General features: G+C 33.8%; 2 protein-coding genes across 2 annotated transcripts in view; both read left to right on the forward strand.

The window, feature by feature from the left end:
- The window catches only part of LOC132713883 (DDB1- and CUL4-associated factor 4-like), a 9,228-nt gene extending 544 nt beyond the window's left edge, over window positions 1-8,684 (forward strand). Inside the window, exons 2-6 of the mRNA XM_060696592.1 lie at window positions 1,811-2,506; window positions 2,982-3,139; window positions 3,908-4,075; window positions 6,466-6,580; window positions 8,209-8,684. Coding sequence (XP_060552575.1) covers window positions 1,811-2,506; window positions 2,982-3,139; window positions 3,908-4,075; window positions 6,466-6,580; window positions 8,209-8,411 — 1,340 coding nt within the window. The 3' untranslated portion in view covers window positions 8,412-8,684. The remainder of the gene's footprint in view (window positions 1-1,810; window positions 2,507-2,981; window positions 3,140-3,907; window positions 4,076-6,465; window positions 6,581-8,208) is intronic.
- A 5,411-nt stretch (window positions 8,685-14,095) lies between these two features.
- Window positions 14,096-26,128, forward strand: part of LOC132713667 (SCO-spondin-like) — a 44,533-nt gene continuing 32,500 nt past the window's right edge. Inside the window, 15 exon segments of the mRNA XM_060696320.1 lie at window positions 14,096-14,547; window positions 16,927-17,132; window positions 17,707-17,864; window positions 18,674-18,873; window positions 19,476-19,514; window positions 20,229-20,428; window positions 21,161-21,321; window positions 21,967-22,151; window positions 23,092-23,133; window positions 23,538-23,707; window positions 24,199-24,368; window positions 24,691-24,851; window positions 25,127-25,171; window positions 25,391-25,504; window positions 25,861-26,071. Coding sequence (XP_060552303.1) covers window positions 14,451-14,547; window positions 16,927-17,132; window positions 17,707-17,864; window positions 18,674-18,873; window positions 19,476-19,514; window positions 20,229-20,428; window positions 21,161-21,321; window positions 21,967-22,151; window positions 23,092-23,133; window positions 23,538-23,707; window positions 24,199-24,368; window positions 24,691-24,851; window positions 25,127-25,171; window positions 25,391-25,504; window positions 25,861-26,071 — 2,159 coding nt within the window. The 5' untranslated portion in view covers window positions 14,096-14,450.

Genomic DNA, 26,128 nt, shown 5'->3' on the forward strand with positions numbered 1-26,128 from the left:
TTGAGTATGCCTTTTCTGAAATTCTGAGTGTCACCACTGGTCAGATAATGGAAGCGGAACCCATACCCAATGGCAGATATGCTTATTTTTTCTAAATCTTGAAAAAAATGCTGAAGACTCGGTTCCAATTACCGGTATATTGATTTATTTGAAACCTCCTTTCAGGCTCTTTTGGCTTAGTGTTTTGAATTCTGCGACAAAGTTTATTCAAACCAACCTGGGACATAAGATAATTCTTATGTCCCAGAACCAACAAAATGTTAAGTGAAGTGTAACCAATACAATAAGTTGAGTATTAAAAGGTGATTTTTCACCTGTAATATACAACTAGAGGCCAATAAAAGGCCTCTGCCGAATCGAAATTTTCTTTAAAATGGTTCAGTTTTCTCAAAATCTGAACTTAATACACCAGCTTATTTGGGTGCTAATTTCCTTAACTCAGCTACGTACTTGTATTTTTTCTCAAAATGGTTAGGAAAAGGTCTGTTTGCTGTGTCCATTTGTTCTCTGCTGATGGATACAGACAAATGCATTTGATATGATTGTGTAAGTCAGTGAACCTATTTTTTTAAAACTGATTGAGGAGGTCAGAATACCTTCAGCTACATGTATTAAAGCTAGACTTTTATTTCAACATGATGACTAAATATTAACAAAACAACTAAGTTGAAATAAAATTGCATACAATTGTACACACATACATTTATGTGTTTTAATTGCATTTTATTTATGGTTTAAGGTTTTTAAAATTCATTTTTTGCATGTTATAGAGATGTGTATGTCACAGGGTGAGAAAAATGTGCAGCCTGACCGGAACTCAAACCCGGGAATCTCGGAATACCGTACCACGACTCTACGGACTGAGCTATCCAGCCACTTACACATCTTCTCCCCTAAATAGTGAACAGTCCACTCTAGCTATAAGGGAAGCAGGGTTTTTTTTCCAGGATTTTTGGAACATGACCAATACCCATGGAATTGGGCATTTCAGCGATGTTTTAGATATGCATATATGAGTTAAATTTTGCAGTGATTAAATGACCACAAGATTCATACTTACCTGCAAAAATACAGAGACACGTTTTCAGAAAATATTTATTATCAAGAAAATATTTATTATCAATCAATGAAGTCTGGCTTGCGCCATGAAAACCTTCAGTACGAGTGCGCATGCATGAAGCTACTTATTCCGGAAAAAGAATATTTGAATTGAGGCCCTACCAGTGGTTAGTGCATACTTGTCAATAAATGAATGAATGAAAAAATGAATGAATGAGTAAATGAATAAAAGGATGAGTGAATGAAATATAGGAAAAGGGACACAAATATAGGATTTCACAAGATATGTACAGTAACAAATACAACAGACATGACATGGACATGTACATAACATAATTTACGGTGTACAATACGGGACATACATTGACAAACAACATTGAACACATCAATATGGCCCTGCGACATGTATGGTTTGATATATATTCATAATTCTAGAATAGAATTTTGTCTTTTCTTATTAAAGTTGCATACATGTATAAATGTATTAACAGACCTTTACCTCAATGCATCATAATTATATATTCAAAATCACTACCATCACAAAAATCCAGGTATTTATATTACAAATATAATGCGTCACCATGCAGCATCTTATTTGTAGAGTTTGAAATTTTTGTTATATCCTAGTAATAGTTACATAAAAGCATTAAATGATAACAAATTTTAAATTGCTAATAAACATGCTTCACAGGTGCATGGAAATTTGTTTTATTGCGTCATAAAATGTAACTTTTCTTAACACATATGTCAGAAATTCCAGGGTTTTACTATGATGCAGAAAAGAAACGGTATTTCAAGATAGCTCCCAACCATGCATCCAGTACCTGCAACTATACAAGAGATTCCATTGCTAAACAACAAGCTGAGAAAAAAAGACAGAGTGACATCGCTGAAATATTTCAAAGTGACATTAAAGCAGTATTAAAGCAAAAAGCATATAGAAAATGTGTGTCACATAATTTGACTCATCTTATTCAAGACAGGCTAGTGATGGGTCATACAAAATCTTTTTTAAGATCAAAAATTTTTCAGAACAGTGTGTCTCATTTTAAGCCGGTAGGTTCACAAAACATTTTTGATCCACCTCTTTTGGATCATTATGAAAATTTAGAACATATGCAGGTAATGCATATAGGTGACGATCATAATGAAATTCTATCCTTGTGGTCTATAAGAGAGACTTGGGTTCAGAGGATACAAAGAATTCAAATCTCTGAATCAGTACGGACTGACAAACAAACATCACTGTCTGTTATTGGAAAGCCTAAATTACAAGCAATTTTACCAATGTTGAATAAAGTGACAGATCTATGCTGGGCTCCAGTTTCAGATGGCCAGAAACATGTTTTATACACTACAATGTGCCATATGGGACACCAGGAAAGTTTAGCTCAAATAAAAAGTTTAAACCCGGAAGATACCACAGCAAGTCAGAATTACAACCTAGGTGAGAAATCCTTCAAATGTTTAGCGTATTGACTATTTGGAAGGTTAAAGAATGATAAGTAAATTTTTCTAATATCTCATGAAATGTTTTATACATGTATACTTACAATACATTGTAAAATACCTTGTTTATACTTGACCAATTCTATTAATTTGAATGTTATAGATATGATATATTATCTGTTAACTGTTAGTATATTGAACTGATATATTACTTTATTAATCATATCAATTAGGATTTGCAAAATAATCTTGGCCTGCTTTGAATCAAGAGATACCTGTAGTCTGTCCAGGGATTCAGTAACAAATATTGAGTTGCTAGAGGTCAAAAATGTGATAAAATTAAGATTATACAGCTTTCAAAAAAGAAATATGGACATCAGGTTGACTTTAGTTTAGTGATGTATACATCTATAACAGATCCTAGATTTTATTGAGTTATAATTTTGAATGTAAAGGTATTGTTTCGTTTGTAGGTAAGAAAGCTACATGGACCTGTGCCTGGAACAAAGCAAAATGTCAGTTCAGTGTAGGCAGTGAAAAGTGTGCTTTAGTGCTGAATGTAGAACGTAGAACAATGTGGGAATACAATACAAACAAAAGTGATCCACTCTCCCTGGCATTCTCAAATCATGTAAGTAGTAGTCATAAATAGATGCTGGTAGAGTGTCAATCTTGTATTCAGGAGATGGCAGGTTTGATACCCTGCTGAGTCATACCAAAGAGCATTACAAAAGTTGTACAGTCTGGTTCCTCACTTGCTTCTCAGCATCAAATACATGTAGTTGTAGTACTTGTCAACCATGTTTTTGAATACCGTACCTTAATTAGGTGGAATATTGTCAATAGTTAATTATGTGCTATTTTCAAATTTAAGTGAACAAGTCTATAATTGTTGACATTATGCTGACTCCTACATGTTTATACTATTGATTATATAAATATATATGTGTAAATGAAATACTACTGAGGAATGTTTTAAAGTCCAGTATAATACATTTGTATCTCATGCCTTAAATATAATGCATGTTAAATATGTCCTTTCTGCTTCTCAATTGTGAGTTATTATTTTGTGAAAAAAAAGCAATCAGGAGTTAACAGTACCTAGACATCGAAATGTTTTACTTTCTAAAAGGTTAAGTATTTTAAAAAATATCTTTTAACAGGCAGAGGTCCAGTTAAAATACTTTTTTTCCTGTCTGATTTACCAATACTGATTTGATTTCAAATACATTATTACATTGCAGCTCTTGGTTAAAATGTATGATATTCAAAACTGAACATTCAATGTATCTTATTTGACTCTGATAATGAATTCTATTAAACATTATTGTGAGAGTGAGAAGTTAGAAGATTTACATGAGAAGTTAGGAGATTTACATTTATTATCTTTGAATTTCAGTCAGGGAACAAACTACATGTAGGCACACGCAAGGGTCAAATATTGACATTTGACAGGAGAAGTACGTCAACCTTTCCAATTGTGACTTTAAACCATCATTCCAGTGTATGTAGTGTAAAAGAAATGGAAAATGACAACTTTCTGCTTGCCTCAGACTTCACAGGAAAGGTATAAAACTAGTGTTACTCCAGTATCTCTTTTAGTGTCAGTATATAAATAACACATGGTTTTGTAACAGTAAAAATATCATTCTGAGGAAAATACAGTTGCCCAAGGCGTTAGCGGAGGGTAACATATTTTAACAAGGAATGATATTTTCACTGTTATTTACTAACCCATTCGTTATTTATTTAATTACCCTGAACAATAACTGTAATGATTTTATCATACCCCCGCACAACAAAGTTGTAAGCGGGGTTTACTGGAATCAGCTTTGCCGTTGGGCGTCCGTCGGTTTTTCTTGTCCGCCCAATAACTTAAGATTCCTTTGACCCACAGTCTTCATATTTGGCATGGAGGTTAGTCATGATTAGTAGATGACCCCTATTGATTTTGAGGTCACCAGGTCAAAGGTCAAGGTCACAGGGGCCTTGACTTCAAAAAGCTTGTCCGCCCAATAACTTAAGATTCCTTTGACCCACAGTCTTCATTAGAAGATGACCCCTATTGATTTTGAGGTCACCAGGTCAAAGGTCAAGGTCACAGGGGCCTTGACTGCAAAAAGCTTGTCCGCCCGATAACTTAAGATTCCTTTGACCCACAGTCTTCATATTTGGCATGGAGGTTAGTCGTGATTAGTAAATGACACCTATTGATTTTGAGGTCACCAGGTCAAAGGTCAAGGTCACAGGGGCCTTGACTTCAAAAAGTTTGTCCGCCCAATAACTTAAGATTCCTTTGACCCACAGTCTTCATATTTGGCATGGAGGCTAGTCATGATTAGTAGATGACCCCTATTGATTTTGAGGTCACCAGGTCAAAGGTCAAGGTCACAGGGGTCTTGACTTCAAAAAGCTTGTCCGCCCAATTACTTAAGATTCCTTTGACCCACAGTCTTCATATTTGGCATGGAGGTTGATCATGACCATAAGGTGACCCTTATTGATTTTGAGGTCACTGGGTCAAAGGTCGACTAAAAAAAAGCTTTTCCCCTCAATTGCTTAAGAATGCCTGTCCGCAGTGTATTGATTTTGACATTTTCACATTTGAAGCATGTAGAATACATAACTTAGCAATGCACTGGCTAAGTTACCTCAGATTTGGCAGGAACGTTGTTCTTGAGCTCTAAATAGCCACTGTTATTTCTGACAAAGTGGTATGTGGGGGTATTCACGCCATGACAGTGGCAGTTCTAGTTTTCTTTAGAAAATAGACCATGTGACCAGATTTTATACTATTAAAAATACTATTACATTTGTACCCTGTAACAGTACAAATTACTTAGTAAGATGGTACACTTGCATTAACAGTATAAATAACTCCAAGTGGTCTATGGGAAATTAATATTACACAAAAAGTGAGGTGTAATGGATAGATCACTGACCTGTCTAATACTAATTATCAGATTAGTAGATACAAAAAGATTTTAACCAGAAAATATTTGTTAACAAAAGAGCACATGTCAATGTTTGTGGTTAAATTCATTGTTATTCAAATAAATGGTCAGAGTAGGGATCTATTAATAACTGTGACAGATGCTGACTTCATTTACTGCACTTTCATTAACTTGGATGTAATAAGTGTTAAGTTTAACTATGTCTGAAAAACAGTTTAAAGAAAAATCTTCATATTGAAAATTGATTCTTTGTGAAATTCTTATTCTGATTTAATTAAGCGGTAAAAGTGTGGTTATTTAGGATAAACAAAATGAGCGAATGATTTGATATTTTGCACAAATTTAGTCAATACTTTAAATGGTACAAAAATATTTTCTGTCCCTCCATGTTAAAATTAACCTCCTTGAAGTTCCTCTAATAGGCTTATTCCAGAATTAAGAATATTTTGGGTTTTTTCCCCAGCTAATCAGTAGGTATTAACAAACTTTTACAGTTACAGCTTCAAAAATAAGTGCAACAGGTTGACATATCTATTGTGACTGGTAATGCACCATGAAGCTAGAATGATAAAAGTTTGATTGAACCTTAAGATTATTTGTAAAAAAACCCACATTTGCCGAATTAAAGATATTATCTATTTATCTTTTGGTTATAATTATGTGAATACACATGTTGAAATTTGTAAAATCTAGTAGACATCAGAATAAACTTGTTACTGTATTAACCTTTTTGGTTAATTGGTTAATCTCAAGCAAAAGTTTCACCATATGAGTATGTCTTATTGAAGATAATGTTGAGAAGGCATCTACCCTGAAGTTAAACATATTCATTTTGTTTGGTATTTCAAAAACACAAATATGTTTTATGACAGGGAACTATGTACAAATATAAGTGAAAATAATTATTTGAAATAAAATACATTGAGATCAAGTTGTTAATGTTTTTGAAACATTGTTTACATTACATAAATATTTCTCTTCCTTTTTTACCAAAATTTTGCAGATTTGTTTATGGGATATTAGAATGAAAAAGATTTTGGTGCAATATTCAGGAAATATAAATCAGTATTCCAGACTTCCTTTGCATGTTGATGAACTGCAGAAAATAGTTTACACAGGTAAATATACATGTATAATTAATCAATTTTGTAAAAGTTAAACAAGTCTTGGTGATGAATACCCATAGACCTTGATCATTTGTGTAGGCTAATTATATAATTATTTCATGCTTTGCTTGTTATATCCCCAAAAACGAAGTTTGGGGGGGTATATAGGAGTCACCCGGTGGTCGGTCGGTCGAGACGTCCGTTGCATTTTCCTTGTCCGGAGCATTACTTGAAGACTAATGGTTGTAATTTAATATAACTACATACAATGGTCAAGCACATTGAGAGGAAGTGCAGTGCACAAGAACCATAACTCTATCTTGACTAATTACAGAGTTATTGCCCTTTGTTACTTTTCCTTGTCAGGGGCATAACTTGAAAACCACTGGTTGGAATTAAAAACAACTTCATACAATTGTCAAACACAATAAGGGGAAATGCAGTGCACAATAACCATAACTCTATCTAAAGTAATTACAGAGTTATTGCCCTTTGTTACTTTTCCAGTTCATTCTTTTGTGCGGACCATAACTTGAAGACTAATTGTTGGAATTCATTATAACTTCATACAATTGTCAAGCACATTGAGAGGAAGTGCAGTGCTCAAGAACCATAACTCCATCTTGACTTATTACAGAGTTACTGCCCTTTGTTACTTTTCCTTGTTCAGAGCATGACATGAAAACTACTGGTTGGAATTCAAAACAACTTCATACAATGGTCAAGCACAATGAGAGGAAGTGCAGTGCACAAGAACCACAACTCCATCTTGACTAATTACAGAGTATTTGCCCTTTGTTACTTTTCCATTGCTTTTTTGTCCGGAGCATAACTTGAAGACTAATGGTTGGAATTCAATATAACATCATACAATGGTCAAGCATATTGAGAGGAAGTGCAGTGCACATGAACCATAACTCAATCTTGACTAATGACAGAGTTATTGCCCTTTGTTACTTTTCCTTGTCTGGAGCATAACTTGAAAACTACTGTTTGGAATTCAATACAACTTCACACAGTTGTCAAGGACATTAAAAGGAAGTGCAGTGCACAAGAGCCATAACTCCATTTTGACAAAATACAGAGTTACTGCCCTTTGATACTTTTCCTTGTCCGGAGCATAACTTAAGAGGTAATGGTTGGAATTCAAAACAACTTCATACAATGGTCAAGCACAATAAGAGGAAATGCAGTGCACAAGAACTATAACTCCATCTTCAGTATTTATAGAGTTATTACACTTTGTTCCTTTTCCTTGTCTTTCTGGACTTATTACAGAGTAATACAATAAAACTTCATCAATGGCCAACCACATTGAAAGGAAATGCAACATACAAGAACCACAACTATCTTTAATTGCCCACAACCATAACTCTATTTTTCAATTCTTTTACAAGGTATTCTGTTACTAGTATCATCCTCATTTCCGAAGCAGTCTTGTGGGGGTATTAATCACATTTAGTGATAGTTCTAGTTAATTTAGTAATGAACACCATTGTCTCATTTCTTTGTTAGTTTATTCACAGATCAGAATTGTGGGTATTTTATGTTTTAGGTTCTTCATTAACACATTTTATTGAGAAAAAAAGAACTCACTTTTAGCCCTATCTAATAAGGTTTACAATTTTTCTTGACTTCAGTTGGTGAGGATGGATACACTAGGTTTTGGAGTTTAGATGAAGGGAAACAACTCTACACTATTCCTCCTCCGTGTTCTGTGTCAAGGGAGACAATTCCATGTGTCAAATTATCCAGTAGATGGGGAGACAGAGATGGAAATACAGGACTTATAATGGGACTGAAAAATAAACTCTATTTTTATGGAACATTACCATTGACCTGATCGAATGGAATGGGCTATTTATAGTTTATGGGTCGGGAAGATTAAGATAAAACTTAAACACTGCTTGAAACTTTGTTGGTGATAATTAATTTAATTAATAAATTTATTACAAGAATTCCATTAGTATGTTGGTAACCATATATACATACACATGTTTTTAGCTGTAAAAAAAATCAATACATGTGTGTTACACTGTGATAAATTAAAATGGAATGATACAAATGTTCTGTATGATTAAAAAAAGATTAATATAGAATTTGTTGAAATAAGAAATATTGAGTTTGTTGTTTCAGTCAGTGTTCATAATTTTTGCTTTTCTTAAAGGAGTTTGTTCCACAGAGGACCAAAATCTAAAATTATTGCATAGATCAACTGGGGCATAGAAAACTATACTTGGAGTACTTTAAGATAATACAGAAATAAAGCAAAAGATTGTAGATCATTTTTAGCTCGGCTTTTTTGCTATACTTGTAACTTGGTACTTAATAGATTATCATCATACTTGGACAAAACAACCTTTTGGACAAGACCTTTTATAAGGTTGAAATGACTTTGACCTTGAGTGTTAAATGACCTTGACCATCAAGTTCAAATGATTGAATTTTGGTTAAATTAAATTCAATTAATGAAAATTTCTTATTTTATTGTGTAACTATCGAGTCTATTTAACAAAATGCTCTTGTTCTTTTTCTGTAACTGGCTATGCCTTTGTTAATTATGAATGAATTAAGTTCATTTCCAGACACAACATTTTTTAGGATATGAGCTTTATGTATATTAAACTCATATTGACCTTGGTTCATTGACCTTATTGAATTTTCTCAGATATTTGCTTAAATTGACTGTAACTTTATAATTAATAAATGGATTATCTTCATATTTAGACAAAACAACCTTTTGGACAAGTCCTTCTTTTAGGTTGAACTTACCTTGAGCTTTAAATGACCTTGAAGTCAAGGTCAAATTATTGAATTTTGGTTAAATTGTCATAAATTTTGTTATTTTTGTACGGATTTGATTTATATTTGGACAAAACAAGACTTTCTACTAAACAAACATGAATAAAACTTTAATAATTCCAATGTGATCTTGACCTTTAATTGACCTTGATAAATTAATGAATTTTCTTATTTTATCCTGTAACTATAAAATTAGGACCATGAGTTTTAGATGTAAAATTGAACTTCGATATCAGTTATCCTAGATTTTGCTATGTACAGCTATGAAATCTTGACCATGTGCACACTTTCAGATGTAATATTGAACTTTGTTATCAGGTAATCTAGATTTTGACCTAGTAACATAATTTTCTTTTTAAAGATTTATCTTAACATTTTATTTGATTGCATTTGGCAAAAATTAAAAAAGTGGAGCGTTGCCCCCCCCCCCCCCCCCCCCCCCCCCTCCCTGCCCGGCGGTGGCTCATTTTTATGTAAATATTAAACTTGTTGAAGTAAAACTGTTTAAATACTTTTACAATTCAATGATTATTCAGGAAAAAGGAATGATTTGAAATTTTGCTTCAAATGGTACACAAATCTGAAAAAATCCAGTCCTGTCATCACAAGAAACCCTGGTGGAGTCCCATTAAACCTTGCCACAACTTTCCACAATTTATAAATTTTGTCTTCCTAAAATTTACTTTAATATTAGCCTTCATATTGATCTTCCCTTTTATTGAAGCCAAACTGAAATGATTTGTCTGTGACTAATTATCCCCCGTCGATGGAATCGGGAGGGGGATATAGTTTTGGCGTTGTCCGTCCGTCCATCCGTCCGAATTTCGTTTCCGGAGTAGTTCTCTGCAACTACTGGCTGGAATTCAACGAAACTTTATGGGAATCATCAATATCAAGAGGAGATGCGCATATCGTCGGCTTGTTCCGGTCAGACACTTAAACTCAGAGTTATGGCCCTTGATTAGTTATGTAGTATGCATATAGAGTAAAAATTGTTTCCGGAGTAGTTCTCTGCAACTACTGGCTGGAATTCAACGAAACTTTATGGGAATCATCAGTATCAAGAGGAGATGCGCATATCGTCGGCTTGTTCCGGTCAGACACTTAAACTCAGAGTTATGGCCCTTGATTAGTTATGTAGTATGCATATAGAGTAAAAATCGTTTCCGCACTACTTCTCTGCAACTACTGGCTGGAATTCAACGAAACTTTATGGGAATCATCAATACCAAGAGGAGATGCGCATATCGTCGGCTTGTTCCGGTCAGACACTTTAACTCGGAGTTATGGCCCTTGATTAGTTATGCAATATGCATATGGAGTAAAAATTGTTTCCGGAGTAGTTCTCTGCAACTACTGGCTGGAATTCAACGAAACTTTATGGGAACCTTCAATACCAAGAGGAGATGCGCATATCGTCGGCTTGTTTGGGTCAGACACTTTAACTCAGAGTTATGGCCCTTGATTAGGTATGCAATATGCATATGGAATAAAAATTGTTTCCGGAGTAGTTCTCTGCAACTACTGGCTGGAATTCAACGAAACTTTATGGGAATCATCAATATCAAGAGGAGATGCGCATATCGTCGGGTTGTTCCGGTCAGACACTTAAACTCAGAGTTATGGCCCTTGATTAGTTATGTAGTATGCATATAGAGTAAAAATTGTTTCCTGAGTAGTTCTCTGCAACTACTGGCTGGAATTCAACGAAACCTTATGGGAATCATCAATATCAAGAGGAGATGCGCATATCGTCGGCTTGTTCCGGTCAGACACTTTAACTCAGATTTATGGCCCTTGATTAGTTATGTAGTATGCATATAGAGTAAAAATCGTTTCCGCACTACTTCTCTGCAACTACTGGCTGGAATTCAACGGAACTTTATGGGAACCTTCAATACCAAGAGGAGATGCGCATATCGTCGGCTTGTTCAGGTCAGACACTTTAACTCAGAGTTATGGCCCTTGATTAGTTATGCAGTATCCATATAGAAAAATATTTGTTTCCTTGCTACTTCTCTGCTACTACTGGCTGGAATTCAATGAAACTTTATGGGATACTAAGAGGAGATATGCATATAGTCGCCTTGTTCCAGTCAGATACTTATAACTCAGATTTATGGCCCTTGATTAATTATGTAGTATGCATACATCTCATTGGCATTTCCAGATTTTTCTATTTAACACAAAGTTATGGCTCTGTTATTGCCCTGAATATTTATCAAGTTCAAAGAATATTACTGTTTATGCCATGATTAATATATAAATAAAGCCTTATGTCTTCAGTTGTTGTGTTAATAATAACCAGTACTCGGCGGGGGATATAAATTCAACGAATTTGCTTGTTATATAAAGCTGCTGTTGGGGCATGGCGACTTTCCATTTTTAATTGGCCGAAGAAAATTCTTGAATGTTCCTCCGTGAATAGACTTTGGACAGAACCGTTACTAGCGCGAACCTTCCGCGCGACAGCAGGACTCGACTTAGCTGTACACCATAATAGAGTAATTGAAGTGCCGCGTTTTTAGCTCACCTTGCACAAAGTGCAGGTGAGCTTTTAGGATGGCCAACCAAATGGCGTCCGTCGTCCGTCCACATTTTAAATATTCAAAGGACATCTTCTATGATACCGCAAGGCCAATGTTAATGAAACTTGGCAGGAATACTCTTTGTATGAAGCTCTATCAAGATTGTTCAAAGAATTCCATTTCATGCAGAACTCTGGTTGCCATGGCAACCGAAAGAAAAATCTTTAAATATCTTCTAATGAGTGTCTACCAAGTTTGTTCAAATAAAAGCCCTGAGGTCAAAATTGGCCCTGCCCAAGGGGGTCATAGATTTTCCCTATATGCATATAGTAAAAACTTAAAAAATTTTCTTTTAAAGAACCCAAAGAGCTAGAGCTAAGATATTTGACATGAAATATCTTCTAGTGAGTGTCTACCAAGTTTGTTCAAATAAAAGCCCTGGGGTCAAAATTGGCCCCGCCCCGGGGGGTCATTGATTTTCCCTATATGCATATAGTAAAAACTTAAAAAATCTTCTTTTAAAGAACCATAAGAGCTAGAGCTTAGATATTTGACATGAAACATCTTCTATTGAATGTCTACCAAGTTTGTTCAAATAAAAGCCCTGGGGTCAAAATTGGCCCTGTCCCAGGGGGTCATAGATTTTCCCTATATGCATATAGTAAAAACTTAAAAAAATCTTCTTTTAAAGAACCTAAAGAGCTAGAGCTAAGATATTTAGCATGAAACATCTTCTAATGAGTGTCTACCAAGTTTGTTCAAATAAAAGCCCTGGGGTCAAAATTGGCCCCGCCCCAGGGGGTCATTGATTTACCCTATATGCATATAGTAAAAACTTAAAAAATCTTCTTTTAAAGAACTCAAAGAGCTAGAGCTAAGATATTTAGCATGAAACATGTTCTAATGGGTGTCTACCAAGTATGTTCAAATAAAAGCCCTGGGGTCAAAACTGGCCCGCCCCGGGGGTCATTGATTTTCCTTATATGTGTATAGCAAAAACTTAAAAATCTTCTTTGAAAAAACCCAAATAGCTTGACTTTAGATATTATACATGAAACATTTTCAAGTAAATATCTACAAAGTTTGTTCAAATAAAAGCCCCGGGGTCAAAACTGGCCCTGCCCCAGGGGTGTCATTGTTTTTAACTATATGTGTATAGTAAAAACTTAAAAAATCTTCTTTTAAAAAACCCAATGAGCTAGAACTTAGATGTTTAGCATGAAACATCTTCTTATGGGTGTCTACCAAGTCTGTTCAAATAAAAGCCCTTGGGTAAAAATTGGACCGGGGGGGGGGGCTATATACAGGTGAGCGACCTCAGGGCCATCATGGCCCTCTTGTTTGGAAAATGGAGTCTTGGAGGACAGTTATATCACTGAAATACCTATTTCCATGAAAAAAAATGGAAATAAGAGTATACAGCCGTGTTTACCTCTATTCTAAATACGAGTTTCCCTTCTTAATTAAACACAAATACTGTATGAAATATTCAAAACTTAGAGAAGTTTAATAGAAAAAGTTCGCTGTAGACGAAACGCAAGATGATTATGTTGACATTGATGAATTTAACTTCCATAAAATTTACAACCATGGAAGTATTTTCATTTTAATTATACCGGTACTTTAAATGAAGTACATCGAAGATTTTACAAGTATTCATACATCGATAAGGTTACGGTGACTGCAACGTTTCATTCTTTTATTCGCAATTTGTTTCCCTGCAACAAGGCACGTGCGGACTTTAAAAAGCATCAACAGCAAAAACAGATAAATCTATAAAATGTCCAAATTTATTCCCCGTATTCTAATTCAACATTAAACAGACGCGTATATTGACGAGTAATGGCAAGCTAGTTGATTAATATACCTCTATCTTCATGAAATATTTACAAGATTCATTTATGATCATTTTATTTCTTCTGTTTCTTTATTCTTTTACTCTTAATTCTTAGTATCCGCTATTATTTAGAAATAAATCGAAAATTGAAAGTAGTTTAAGCGACGCAATATCTTCGATTCTTAGTTGTTGTTTTTTGTTTTGTTTGTTGCAAACACAGCCTAAATCGAAACTTTCCTTAAAGTCAAATGTATTACAATTGGAAATTCATTTTGAATTAACTACATGCTAATTGTTATTACATGATCGTTCTCTCTTTTTTATACATGACAAGTAAATGGAAAGGATGTATGGTTAGGGAATGTGTTGCGTATTTTTAAATTACGACGTAAAAATAATTTTGGGTTGCTTAACATCCCATCGGAAATTAGAACAAGTGACTTTCTAATTCGTACATGAATGTAAAATGTTGCATTTTGACTCACCGGCAGGTGGTTGTTTATTAATATACACCTTATTATGGATATATCGCATGTATATTAAAGTTGTCATAGTGAAATATCAATATTAATTAAACCTGGTTATATATCATACGAGAAGAATTTCTCATTATTACGTGCTATTATTAGAAAAAAATAAAACATGTATCGTCAAAATATGTAAATGAGAATGTATTCCATCGGCGTGGAGACTAAAACTGTGCTCTGTTATAATCATGATAGCAAACAGGAAAATCTTTGTGGTTCTTCTTACATGGATTTTCTGTAATATTTCCGTGCTCAACTGCCAAGAAATAGACAAGCCTCGAGGGCGTAAGTTTGATTTTTTTTCCTCTATGATTTAAAAAAATATATATATGGGACAGAAATGTAGGAACATTAATCATTACTTGTTTGAGAAAAAGTTTGGTGTTTGAAAATGCTCATTTTAAAAACAAGTGCGAGAATTATGATTTCATATCAATAGAAGTTCATTGTCGTCTGTTAAAGTTTACCAAAGTGGTCATAGATACTTGTATTTCATTTGGACAGTGGACTTGTTTAAAGCATACTACGCTCATCTTTGAGTACAATATTTTCATTGCAGAAATATATTGAAATCTATAAAATTCTAACTGAATATGTTTATTTAAAACCAAAAGAACGTACAAACTATGTATGGGAATCTGCGTCCTTAATACGGGTCAAGTAAAGCTGATCCTTTCTTTAAAAAATCAAAGCACAGAAGGCGCTGAATTTGTTTGGGTCTCAGAATGTCAGGTTGAAGGTGAAGGTTGTGAGATAATAAACCAATTTGTTTTTGTATAGTGCCACCAATGCTTTCAGTGTTTTAATGTAGTAAATTGGCTATAAGACTAATTGCAACACTGATATTCAATTCAATGTTTACTTGACTTAATTTTAAACAAAAATGAGTTCCCTTAAGTGGGATTTGAACTCCAGACCTCTCGATTCCTAAGCGAGCGTGCAAACCCCTCGGCCACGGTGAAGTTCTGTGTTAACAGTCTGAAGAAAACCATACTATTCTAAATTAGGGTTTGTAACTTATTATTTCGACGCTAAACCTGTTGTTTATCAAAGATGTAAATAATCATGGAGCCTACTATAAGCACGTATATCTATAAAGAATAAAACAATATTAGAAATATTCGACCATTCGGGAACTATTTTGCTTGAAGATTAATGCGCCTGTCATTTGACAATCTTTACGCAGTGATCTCCCCTGAATTTTTCGGCGTTAGTGTACATATAAAGGGAAGTAACCGCTTCAAAAAAGCGGACTACTTTCGGCATTTGCAATTAACAGCATCAGGGTCTGAAATTTCGCTACCATTATTTGTTTGGTCTGACGACCCAAACAAATAAAAACGTCGGTGGTTCTACTGATCAGGTGCCCGTTCGTGTCTGAAATAATGCACGGAAGGGCACCTGAGGTCTTCCTCCACCAGTAAAGCTGGAACGTCGCGATATGACCTATACTGTGTCGATGTGAAAAATAAAACCCAAAACAAACAAAAAATTTAAAAAAACTGCTAGATTTTTTAATGACTATATTATATTCATAGTGTCCACTTACAGTGTGTGGGATTTAGAGCATAAAACATATCGACTTTGTATGAAGTCAAAACATGTTTAATTTATATTTTCAAAAAGACTGTGTAGCAATTATCAATACTCCAAATATCAAATTTGAGATATTCTTTTAATTTCTTAACAAATCTGCCATTGAATACGACGGAAATCGACATTAATTCAGCTTGTTTACTTTTTCCAAAATTTGGAAATATTAAAAGACCGCATTTGAACGTTAAATTCACGATGTTCTTAAAAACAGACAACTGAACTAGACTAACTTGGCTTTTATTTGTGAGTCACTGTCTTTTCAAAATAATAAAAAAAAACTGGGTGTGACGTCACGTCATTTTCTCGCGTCCTTAGGATGATTTCCAGAAAATTTATTTCAAGGGAAAAAAGGTGGTATTTAAAAAAATCACATATACAAAACAGTGAATATACTCATTATTGACCTGTTTTTGTTGCAAAAAGTTAGTTCTTAGCCAATTGGAGAAATGCATTTCAAAGCTAATAATTAACGTATATATTGCAGGTTACTAGTTTATATGCAGACAACAGTTTATATAGGGCTATATAACCTGTCAAAAACGCTATAGCTAATAATATATGTGTGGAGTAATTTTTTACCCTGACGAGTCTCATAAGCTCAAGACATGGAGGATATTGAATGAGTGTAAGTTCAATACTGAATTTATTGCACGAGTTGAATAAAATTATATTATGCGAGCCTCTGGCGAGCATAATATTATTTTATCCAACGAGTGCCATAAATTCAGTAATGAACTTACACGAATTTAATATTCCATTTATCACATACCCAAAATAAAGACCGTTTAAAGTGAAATAAGAGTCATTTTTCATTGACGCGCCTATAGTATAACGGTAACATTTAGCGCGTCTTTACACTATGTTCGTATAACGCTAATGACGTCACGTCAAAATATATGCACGGCCGTGCAATACCATATTTACGGAGTCGCGAAATCGGCACGGGTGTGTGATAAATATGAAATAGTTAATTATAGTCGAAACTAGTATGCCATTGATAATAATTGCCCGAGATAATTAAATTCCTCTCACGTTGTAAATTGTTAGCTTTTTTATTTTGTCCTTTAGCTTGGCAGCTCGCATTTAAGGTTGTCAGTGGTAACTGGGACCCTGCAGTGACTGGACATACAAGTTTCTGGGCACTGTTCGATTCAACTGATACATACAACACGGCAAGTCCCGTGTCGGACCAACGTGATTTTACCACGACCAGTGATCACTATAAGTCCGAACTCGTGCAACAGTGGGAGGATGGCTACATCAGTGTACAAGCGGTATTGTCATCCACATTATTACATATGTATATCCTTCAAAAATGGTTTGAATATGATAACATGATTGTAATTTAGTAAAAAAAAAAATCAAAATGGCAAACATGTTAAATGTGATAAACTATTACAATTGTGATGAAATAATTACAATGTGATGAAATATTTACAATGTGATGAAATGATTCCAATGTGGTTAGATAATACAAAAGTAGCAATTACGTTACAATATTGGAAAATCATTTGAAACTGGTGTTTATAATAGTACATATGAATGTAGTGCGGTAAAACTTATGACATTTTGAGAAAATAATCACAGTGTTTTAAAATGACAAAAATTAAGGAAAATGATTAGAATGTGTAATTTTATTATAACGTGGTACTTAGAACCAGGGACTAAGTGAAACACATAAATGTACACGTCAAAGTCGACAAATGTATTGAAATAATGACATTTCTATAATTATACAATTTAGAATTTAGTTTACTTTCATAATATCGACTTTCATCAAAATCACTTTCATTTCAAATCAAAAGCAAACAAATCTGAATATTGTAAATATTATTTTCATCATTTTAGATTAAATTGTCACTGTTCAAGAACAACGAAGAAAAAGCTTACGTCGTGTTTGATGCGATAGGAAAGACGAAGACGACTTGGTTTAAATGTGATAATATTTTATATTCTTCCTATACCGATCTGCCGGACAACACGTTACCATCAGAATGTCCCGGGAAGTGAGTATAGTAAATTGATACAACACAATGAACCTGTTTTATATAAGATATTTGGCATCAAAACAACACCTATCCCCTTTAAATCAAGATTGACAAGCAAGTCTTGTTTTGCAAAACCAGTGGAAGTAAAATGAAAATTCCAAATGTGGTAAATGTACGAATCTACTAAATTGTTTTAGACATGCAATCATTATCATTAGCTGATATATTTTTTTTCTTTTTCTAACTTTGTTCTTAACAGTTTTAAAAATATATTTGTAAAGCGGTTAAATATTTGACAGACTCGTCTGTCATTGGTGGTAAAAATCGGCGTTTATCTGTTTTTTACAAGAAAACGATATGGCAGTTTCTGCCAAATATTTTCTCAGTATATGCCATCTTTAACAACTAACTAATCAGCCGTCTTTGACAATGTGAACTAATCAGCCATCTTTGACAATGAACTAATCAGCCATCTTTGACAATGTGAACTAATCAGCCATCTTTGACATTGTGAACTAATCAGCCGTCTTTGACATTGTGAACTAATCAGCCATCTTTGACAATGAACTAATCAGCCATCTTTGACAATGAACTGGTCAGCCATCTTTGACAATGAACTTATCAGCAGTCTCTAACAATGAACTAACTAGCCATCTTTGACAATGAACTAACCATTTATATTTGTCAATGAACTAATCAGCCATCTTTGACAATTTACTAAACAGTCGTCTGTGAAAATGAACTACTAGTAATCAGCCGTGTTTGTCGATGAATTTATTAGCCATCTTTGACAATGAACATTTCATGTGTAAATTCATTAATTTCAGGAACGCTATGGGTTTGCCATTAACTATGATGAAGCTGTCATATTTCTTTGCGTACTGTCCGGACACAACCGGCTGGCTGGTTGTAGCAGATGCTGACTTCTCATTCTCACTGTGTCCGAACTACATGCCAGCCGACGGTAGCGAGCCCAAGCCTTATTTTAAATACTCAACACTTACAACTGTTGGTGACCTTTCAACTGGTACGTATGATTATAGTTTTTTATTCAAACTTTTCTTTTAAAGTTTATGAATTTTCCATTTTGGGAATAGTTGAAATTCTAAATGGTCAAAGCCGAAATGCAGCCAAACAATACATAAATTGATGTAAACTTGCAAAAGAAAGTGTGAACTTGTTTACTGGGACATTTTTATACTTATTTAAAGGCACATTATGCCTCAGAAATGTTTTTCTTCTTCTTTCTTTAGAAAAGACAAACATGCGTTTATAATGATAAAATAATGGTTTTCGGGCTTATTACGGTAAACGTGACATTATTTGTCATAAAAGTAGCAAAATGTAAACAAAGTAGTAAAATGCACACTTTCTTTTGCAAAGAGTAAAGCTTCTTTTCGAATTACATACAGTATATAAACCTACTTTAAGTAAATAATATTTCTGTCGCACCTTCCATTTCTTACCTCGATGAGGTCTATGATTGAAGAAGAACATAAAATTCTAGTGGCATACGTAAAATAATCGTTTTATCATATGGTTTATGGTTAGTCTCCTAAAATATCTTTATGATCAGTGCGAGGTTTTTTTTTGAAACTTTACACTATTTTTGTTTCTTTCTTTTTTCAGAACTTGAGACGGCTGACAGTATAGGAATATTTTTTCAAGGTGTGATTTTAAAATTAATTTGACAGAGAAAATTTCATGACAAAATAACACCTTTATATGAGAATATTATCAATTAAATCTATTTTTATGGCTTTTTGAGAAAGACAACTTTGTAAAAATACTGTAATCGAATGTATTTGCCCTTGAATCTATTTTGCAAAGGTAAGTTACGGATATTGCCTACTTTTCTGGTTGTTTCTATACTAAAACAATGTTCATAACGTTTTGATTGTTTAACTACTTCAATTTTGATGTTTTTTAATCATTTCTTGGCATTGCTTTTTTGGTTCATACACGTGTGACTCTCCGTTATATCTCATTAACAGTCAGGCTCAATTAAACAAAGTTTGCGGTTTTCAACTTTTTTTTTCTTGAAAGCTCACAAGAGATCTCCCATTTCCAAAATTTTAGCAATTACCAGCTTTATCTTTGATCTATTGTTAACTCCTTACTGTGATAATATATAATATACATTTTAGATTGAATCTGACTGGCATCATATTTTCGTGTTTCCGTGAGCTCATTGCTTAGTACTGGTTGGTTCCACGAACAGATTCCAGAGTGTTTCAATAAGCCTATAGCTTCCAACACAATCGAAGTAAAGTAAATATGTATAGTTAAACTAAACTAAATTGACTATTTCCTTTATGTTATAATATGTTTCTATAACTCCTTTATGCTATAATATGTTTCTTTTATATTTTCCTCCAACAGTATGGGACATGGCCTTTAAAGGTGTAGAAGGAATCAAACCGTCTGCCATTGGTCTAAATAATCTCACAGGCCTATTTATGTTGGACATCACCGAGAACGACAACTCTGACCTGACTGTCAGGAATCTTCAACATACGCAATCATCACAGATCTTCAAATCTGACGTCATTAATCTCTGGGACTATTATTTCATAGATACGGTACTAAATTGATGAGCTATCAATATACATACCTATTTACACAAAACTTAAAGGAGCTTCACTGAGGTCAAAAACCTTAATAATAAAATTTGAATTTTTTTTACAAAGGTCAAGTGAAGCACTTACCATGGAAATATCTGAAAAGGATAATAAAGAAATATGCTCAGTCATTTTGCACAGTTAAAATGATTATTCTGGAAAATCTGGGTGATGGATGATCTGAAAATTTACATACAAGTCATTAGTTCTGACTAACTTGAAATGGTTTACAAATGTCAGAATATATTTCCAGACCCGTCATGTCAGTGGAGTGCCCCTTTAAGTAATGCATCTTTAATTTGGCATTTATCGGAGTTTAATGAAATACAATGCGAAGCATATTTTATGCTTCAGCATCATCCATTGTTGAAAAAAGTCAGTTAACATTTACATCAACTCCACCTGATTTAAAATATTTATAAAATAACTTTCTTTTCATCTTGTTGAGGGAATCTAATTTTTCTCAGAAAGTGTTTTGTAACATGTTGCATCACGATAGTTCAGTTACAATGGCTCATTTTTTCCTTATGATAGATATTTTTGCTTGATGGCTAGGTGAATATCTTTAAATATCCGAATGGATTAATCATCAAACTCTGATAAAAAATTTCATTTCAATTATTCTACAAAGTAAAAATACATTTACAAATAGTCTGCACGCAATTATTAAATTTTGTTACCGCTTCTTTTCAGGTAAAATTTTCTATGTTAAAGAGTGGAATAGAAGAGGCCTACGTGGTATTCGACGGTACAAACAGTGACAAACTTTCCTGGTTTACTGATTCTAATATTCTGTACAGTAGTTATGGTAGCTCGTTGGATAGTTCATCGTTAGAAATATGCTCTATAGAAGGGTAAGTGTATTACACAACAAGTTAAGAAGCAGTCAGTTAACTCTGAACACAAAAGTGTTTAGCATATGTCACAGGGTCAGAAAAAAGTGCAGCCTGACCGAGACTCGAACCCGGGACTCTTGATATATCGTTACGCTGCTATACCGATTCAGCTATCCGACCGCTTAATTATCCTCTCCGCTAAATAGTGCCATGACATACTTCGCCTGCTCTTGAAATTCATCCTCGATTTTTTCTGTATTAATACAGTTACGGTCCCTCGTTGAGCGCCAAATGTAACATTTTTCCCGTTAAATAGGCTGCACATTTTTCTTCCCTAAATAGTGCCATGATATGTTGCAAACTCTGTTTATGGTTATAGATGTCGCGCTAAATTTTAAAAAGCAATGTTAAATAAAATCTCATCAGCTCTTGAAATTTATACAGGGTACCCTTAAAAGATATATGTAATGAATAATGAATGTAATAATGAATTACATAAGTAACCGCTAATAGCTGTTATTTGCATACGATTTAGCATGTGGCGGATGAATTTATACACAATTTGTATTAACTATACACTCATAATCGAACATAGACGTAGCATGTGTTATAATTTAACAAGGGAAAACATAACCTTACATTGAAAATGGAATTATTTTACAGGGACTCGTACCGGAACTGGCAGATACAGAGTTTAGCGGATGATGTAGGATGTTCTGAGACGGAACAAATGGGATGGATGCTAGTGAAAGAGCCAAAGAACAATGGCACGTGCAGCTGGGATACTAGCACAATAAAAAAGAAACCTTACTTTCTTTACAACACGGGTACCTCCGCTGCTAGCCCATGTATGTACTTGACTAACTAATGTAAAGTTTGTTTTAAAAGCTTTATCTTTATGGTCAGTTTGTAAAGCACTAAAGAACAGATCCGAAAATTGTGAGTTCTACCCCCGCAACTTAAGCTAAACTAAACTATTATCCGGTTATCAACCTTATTTACATTGAAAATTTCCTCGTTTTCTCTCTCAATACGTTACAAGCAGCTTATTATATTTCTGACCCAGGTCCCTAATTTTGTAGCTTAAAATAGGAAGCAAACGTCAGTCAATGTCATAAAATAATAACAAGCGTATCATTTTATACAAACGAAGATGAATTTTAAGGTTGTTTTTTTTGGCGGCAAGTAATGCATTAGCAATCGTGACAAACTGTACTAAAAGTAATCATTATATATCACACGTGAATGGTCATTCACTTGCCTTTGCAATGATTGTATAATTACAATTACAACAATTACATCTGAATAATTCACTATTAATGATATTGATTACATGTGGTGGGCTACTTTTTATATTCTTTCGCATGATGTTAATTAACAATAATATTAACAAATAAATGTACATGTAGTATCTATATGTGAACAGGAAAATAGTTACGTTGTAAAATGTGTGAAGACTTACATAAACCTGCAGTAAAATGTTAAAACTTAATTCAGATTTATCATAAAAAAAGAAACGAAAACAAAAACGAAAAAAGTAAAAAAAAGAAAGAAAACTCTAGTTACAATGTCGCTACACATTATTTCATGCAAATGCGAGAGAGACACACTATACATTATTTGTAGTCATAATGCATGTAGAATAAAAATAATGTCCAACTCCTTTCATTGTTTTCTTTTCAGTCTAATTTTAGTTTAATACTTATAGTAAATGACAACAATTTAAATGATAAAAGTTGTAATAAACAAACATATATACATTATTATATAAATGTTTTTTATTTTCAGCTACATTCCAGTATGCTGATGTTATAGCCGTGTTTGTTCATGGTACGTTCTCTTTTTCTGAAACACCTTGGCAGTTATATTCTCGTACTTTATAATTTCACACATCGCAGTTCAAGAAATCTTAATATGAAAGTCCATGGCAGGTTCCTCATTACGCATGCTTATATATATTCTAGCTCTTGCTTGATACTTTATTTTGAGGTCATGTGTTTGCATGTGGTACATACCTAATATGAATTTAAACTGTTGATCCATAGATCTCATAAAGATTAGTCGCGCGTAGAAAACTTACACAGTAGCCATTTTTTAATAAAAAGTATTGACACGATTGTATGTATGTATGTATGTACGTACGTACGTACGTACGTACGTGCGTACGTATACATGTAAAACAAACCTTTTAAAGATTAAAATATATTAGTAATATATATTGACTTATTATCAAGGATGGCGAATGGTTCTGAAGGTATCAGCTGGCGGAAGTTTGGCACCAAAGTCAAGCATCTTCTCCCTCTGGTCGGATAATGGTGGCATGAATGAAAACGCGGACTTGGGTTCCATGACAACGTTCAAATCATCAATTATTGATCAGTGGACCTCATTCTATATTAGAGCGGTATATTTACATGATGTTCATAAATTAAGAATTATTTGTTTGACAAAAAATAAAATTCTTGACTTGCATTGAAACGAATGTGTGAAAACCCATATGCCTAAATATGCAACTTAATTGTGCTAAAAGTCATACTAAGATTCAGTATCGGACAGCAATATTTATGTTGAATTCTGAAATCGTATCGAGGCTTCTTATATATGTAATAACATTATGTCACGGGTTTCTTGTATATGTCATAACATAGTCAACCGATGGCTTTGTTCAATCTGGTATTTTCAGAAATATGATCACTTTATCAAAACTTTTATTACCTTGATCATATTTGTTCAAAGAAACATTGGCTTCAGCTAAAAGTTTGACTTACACGCATATTTTGTCAATCTTAAATAATGTGTTGCTAAACATCAAGTGAAATAATACTGTTCATACGGAGTATAATTTGTTAAAATTGAAAATAAATATTAGAGAGGCCTTTATTTATTTAATTGCAGGTTAAAGTAGCAGCATACAAAGATGGCCTAGAAGTATTTAACGCTGTATTTGACGCAACCGGAAGTAGCAATACAAACTGGTTTGATTGTTCCCGTTTACTGTATACCACGGTGTCTGGTCTAACAAGCACCACAGCTAATACAAATTCATACACGTGTAGTCTTCAAGGGTAAGTTGCTCTACATATATAATTTAGATCTTTACTTTGGAGCGTGCGCTGTGGCCTTGTTCGAGTTAATAATGTCATATACTTAATTCTCTTACCTTTCGTCATTTTGTGTTCACATAGTAACAGAGACGTTGAGTTTTCTTTGATACGGTTTGCCATCTAGTTTACTGATGAAAGATGGTTCTATCAATGTACCCAGTCTTGCCTGAAATAAATAAATAATGAATGATTATCTGAGGTCTTCCTCCACGATAAAAATATAATGATTACTTGGAAATCGAAACGTCATTCTAAATTCTCAAAGAATAAATTTACATTTTAGTGATTCGTCAACATTTCGATTTTTCTTGGGAAAGTCCCCGGATTGTGGGTCGGTCTCAGCTACAGGGATGTTCTGGGTGGTTGATGCTGACAGCGCATGCTCATCACGCAATGATCTCCCTCAGTTCCTATACTCCAACACAATGGGTACAACAATATCAGGTATATGACTAGAGTGTCGATAGTCTGAAAAAAATGTCTTTCGTAAATAAATTAATTCGTTTTTTTCATAAACTATCTTAAGAAAACAGTTGCAACAGTTTTCTGCTTTTTTATATATTCTTTTTGTAACCAGAGGCAAATACCCGGTCTGTTTAAACAAGTTTATTTCCGAGGCAACGTTCATTTTCGTCCAAATTGTTTGACTGATTGTCAATATTAACTACCAAAAAATAAATTCTTTATTTGTTAGTAAGATATCCATATTTCTATTGCAGATGTGACAGAATTACATCTAGCCGACACATTTGCAATATTTGTTGGTAAGCAATTGCTGTGTTAATTAAACAAAGGCATGTAAATTCATCTATAATGGAAGGTCAATTAATACCATAAAACCATTAATAGTACGTTTCTATACCTATATCTATACCTAATATCTGCCGATTTAGATTTGAGTTTCTTCTCTTGACCGTCTTGTTGTTCTGGTTTGTCACAAATGCACTCTGAAATACAATATAATATCTTACTGTATATTGCAGATATGGCAAATTGTTATAGCGACACGTGCCTCAACGGAGCAACTTGTCAAGACCTTGGCGGAAACTTCCGGTGTTTCTGTACCGGAAATTATTTTGGAGAAACATGCGCAAACTGTACGTCACATTGGTTTTGTAGCTAAAATGTTACTGTACCCATTACGATATTATTATGGTTTATTCATGTGAATTGCAATTGTCATTTCTTTAAAGTACTTATAAAATACTTCAATAAAATGTATTCTTTCATATAAAGTTTATTTGAGAAATAAAAAAAAAAACGTATTGAAACTATCATACTTTGACCTATTTCTACCTGCTCTGTAACTTGAAAAACAATGGCTACTTTACAATTATATTATGATTATTAGAGAATCTTCATATATTTGAAGCGTACTGGAAATGGAAAAAAGACACACGTTTTGTGTTTATTCATATTATGTTACTTTTAATAAATATCTTGTTTTATTTAGTGAATGGTACATTTGGAGAATGGAGCACGTGGAGTGAATGTAGTGTCACGTGTGCTGACGGCATTCAGAACAGAAACAGAACATGTATAGGAGCGGAGGGAGTTGGCACCTGTGCTGGCGAGAGTCTAGAGACCAAGAATTGTACCCTAGACCCCTGTCCGAGTAGGAACATTAAATCACCATCTAGATATAATACAATTTTGGGCACAATGTCTTTGGATTTCTCACTTTTATATTGTTTTTCCCACCCTGTCTTCTTATTTTCCTT

Source organism: Ruditapes philippinarum, unplaced genomic scaffold, assembly GCF_026571515.1.
Source record: "Ruditapes philippinarum isolate M1 unplaced genomic scaffold, ASM2657151v2 ctg635_1_1_1_1, whole genome shotgun sequence".
NCBI lineage: Eukaryota > Metazoa > Mollusca > Bivalvia > Venerida > Veneridae > Ruditapes > Ruditapes philippinarum.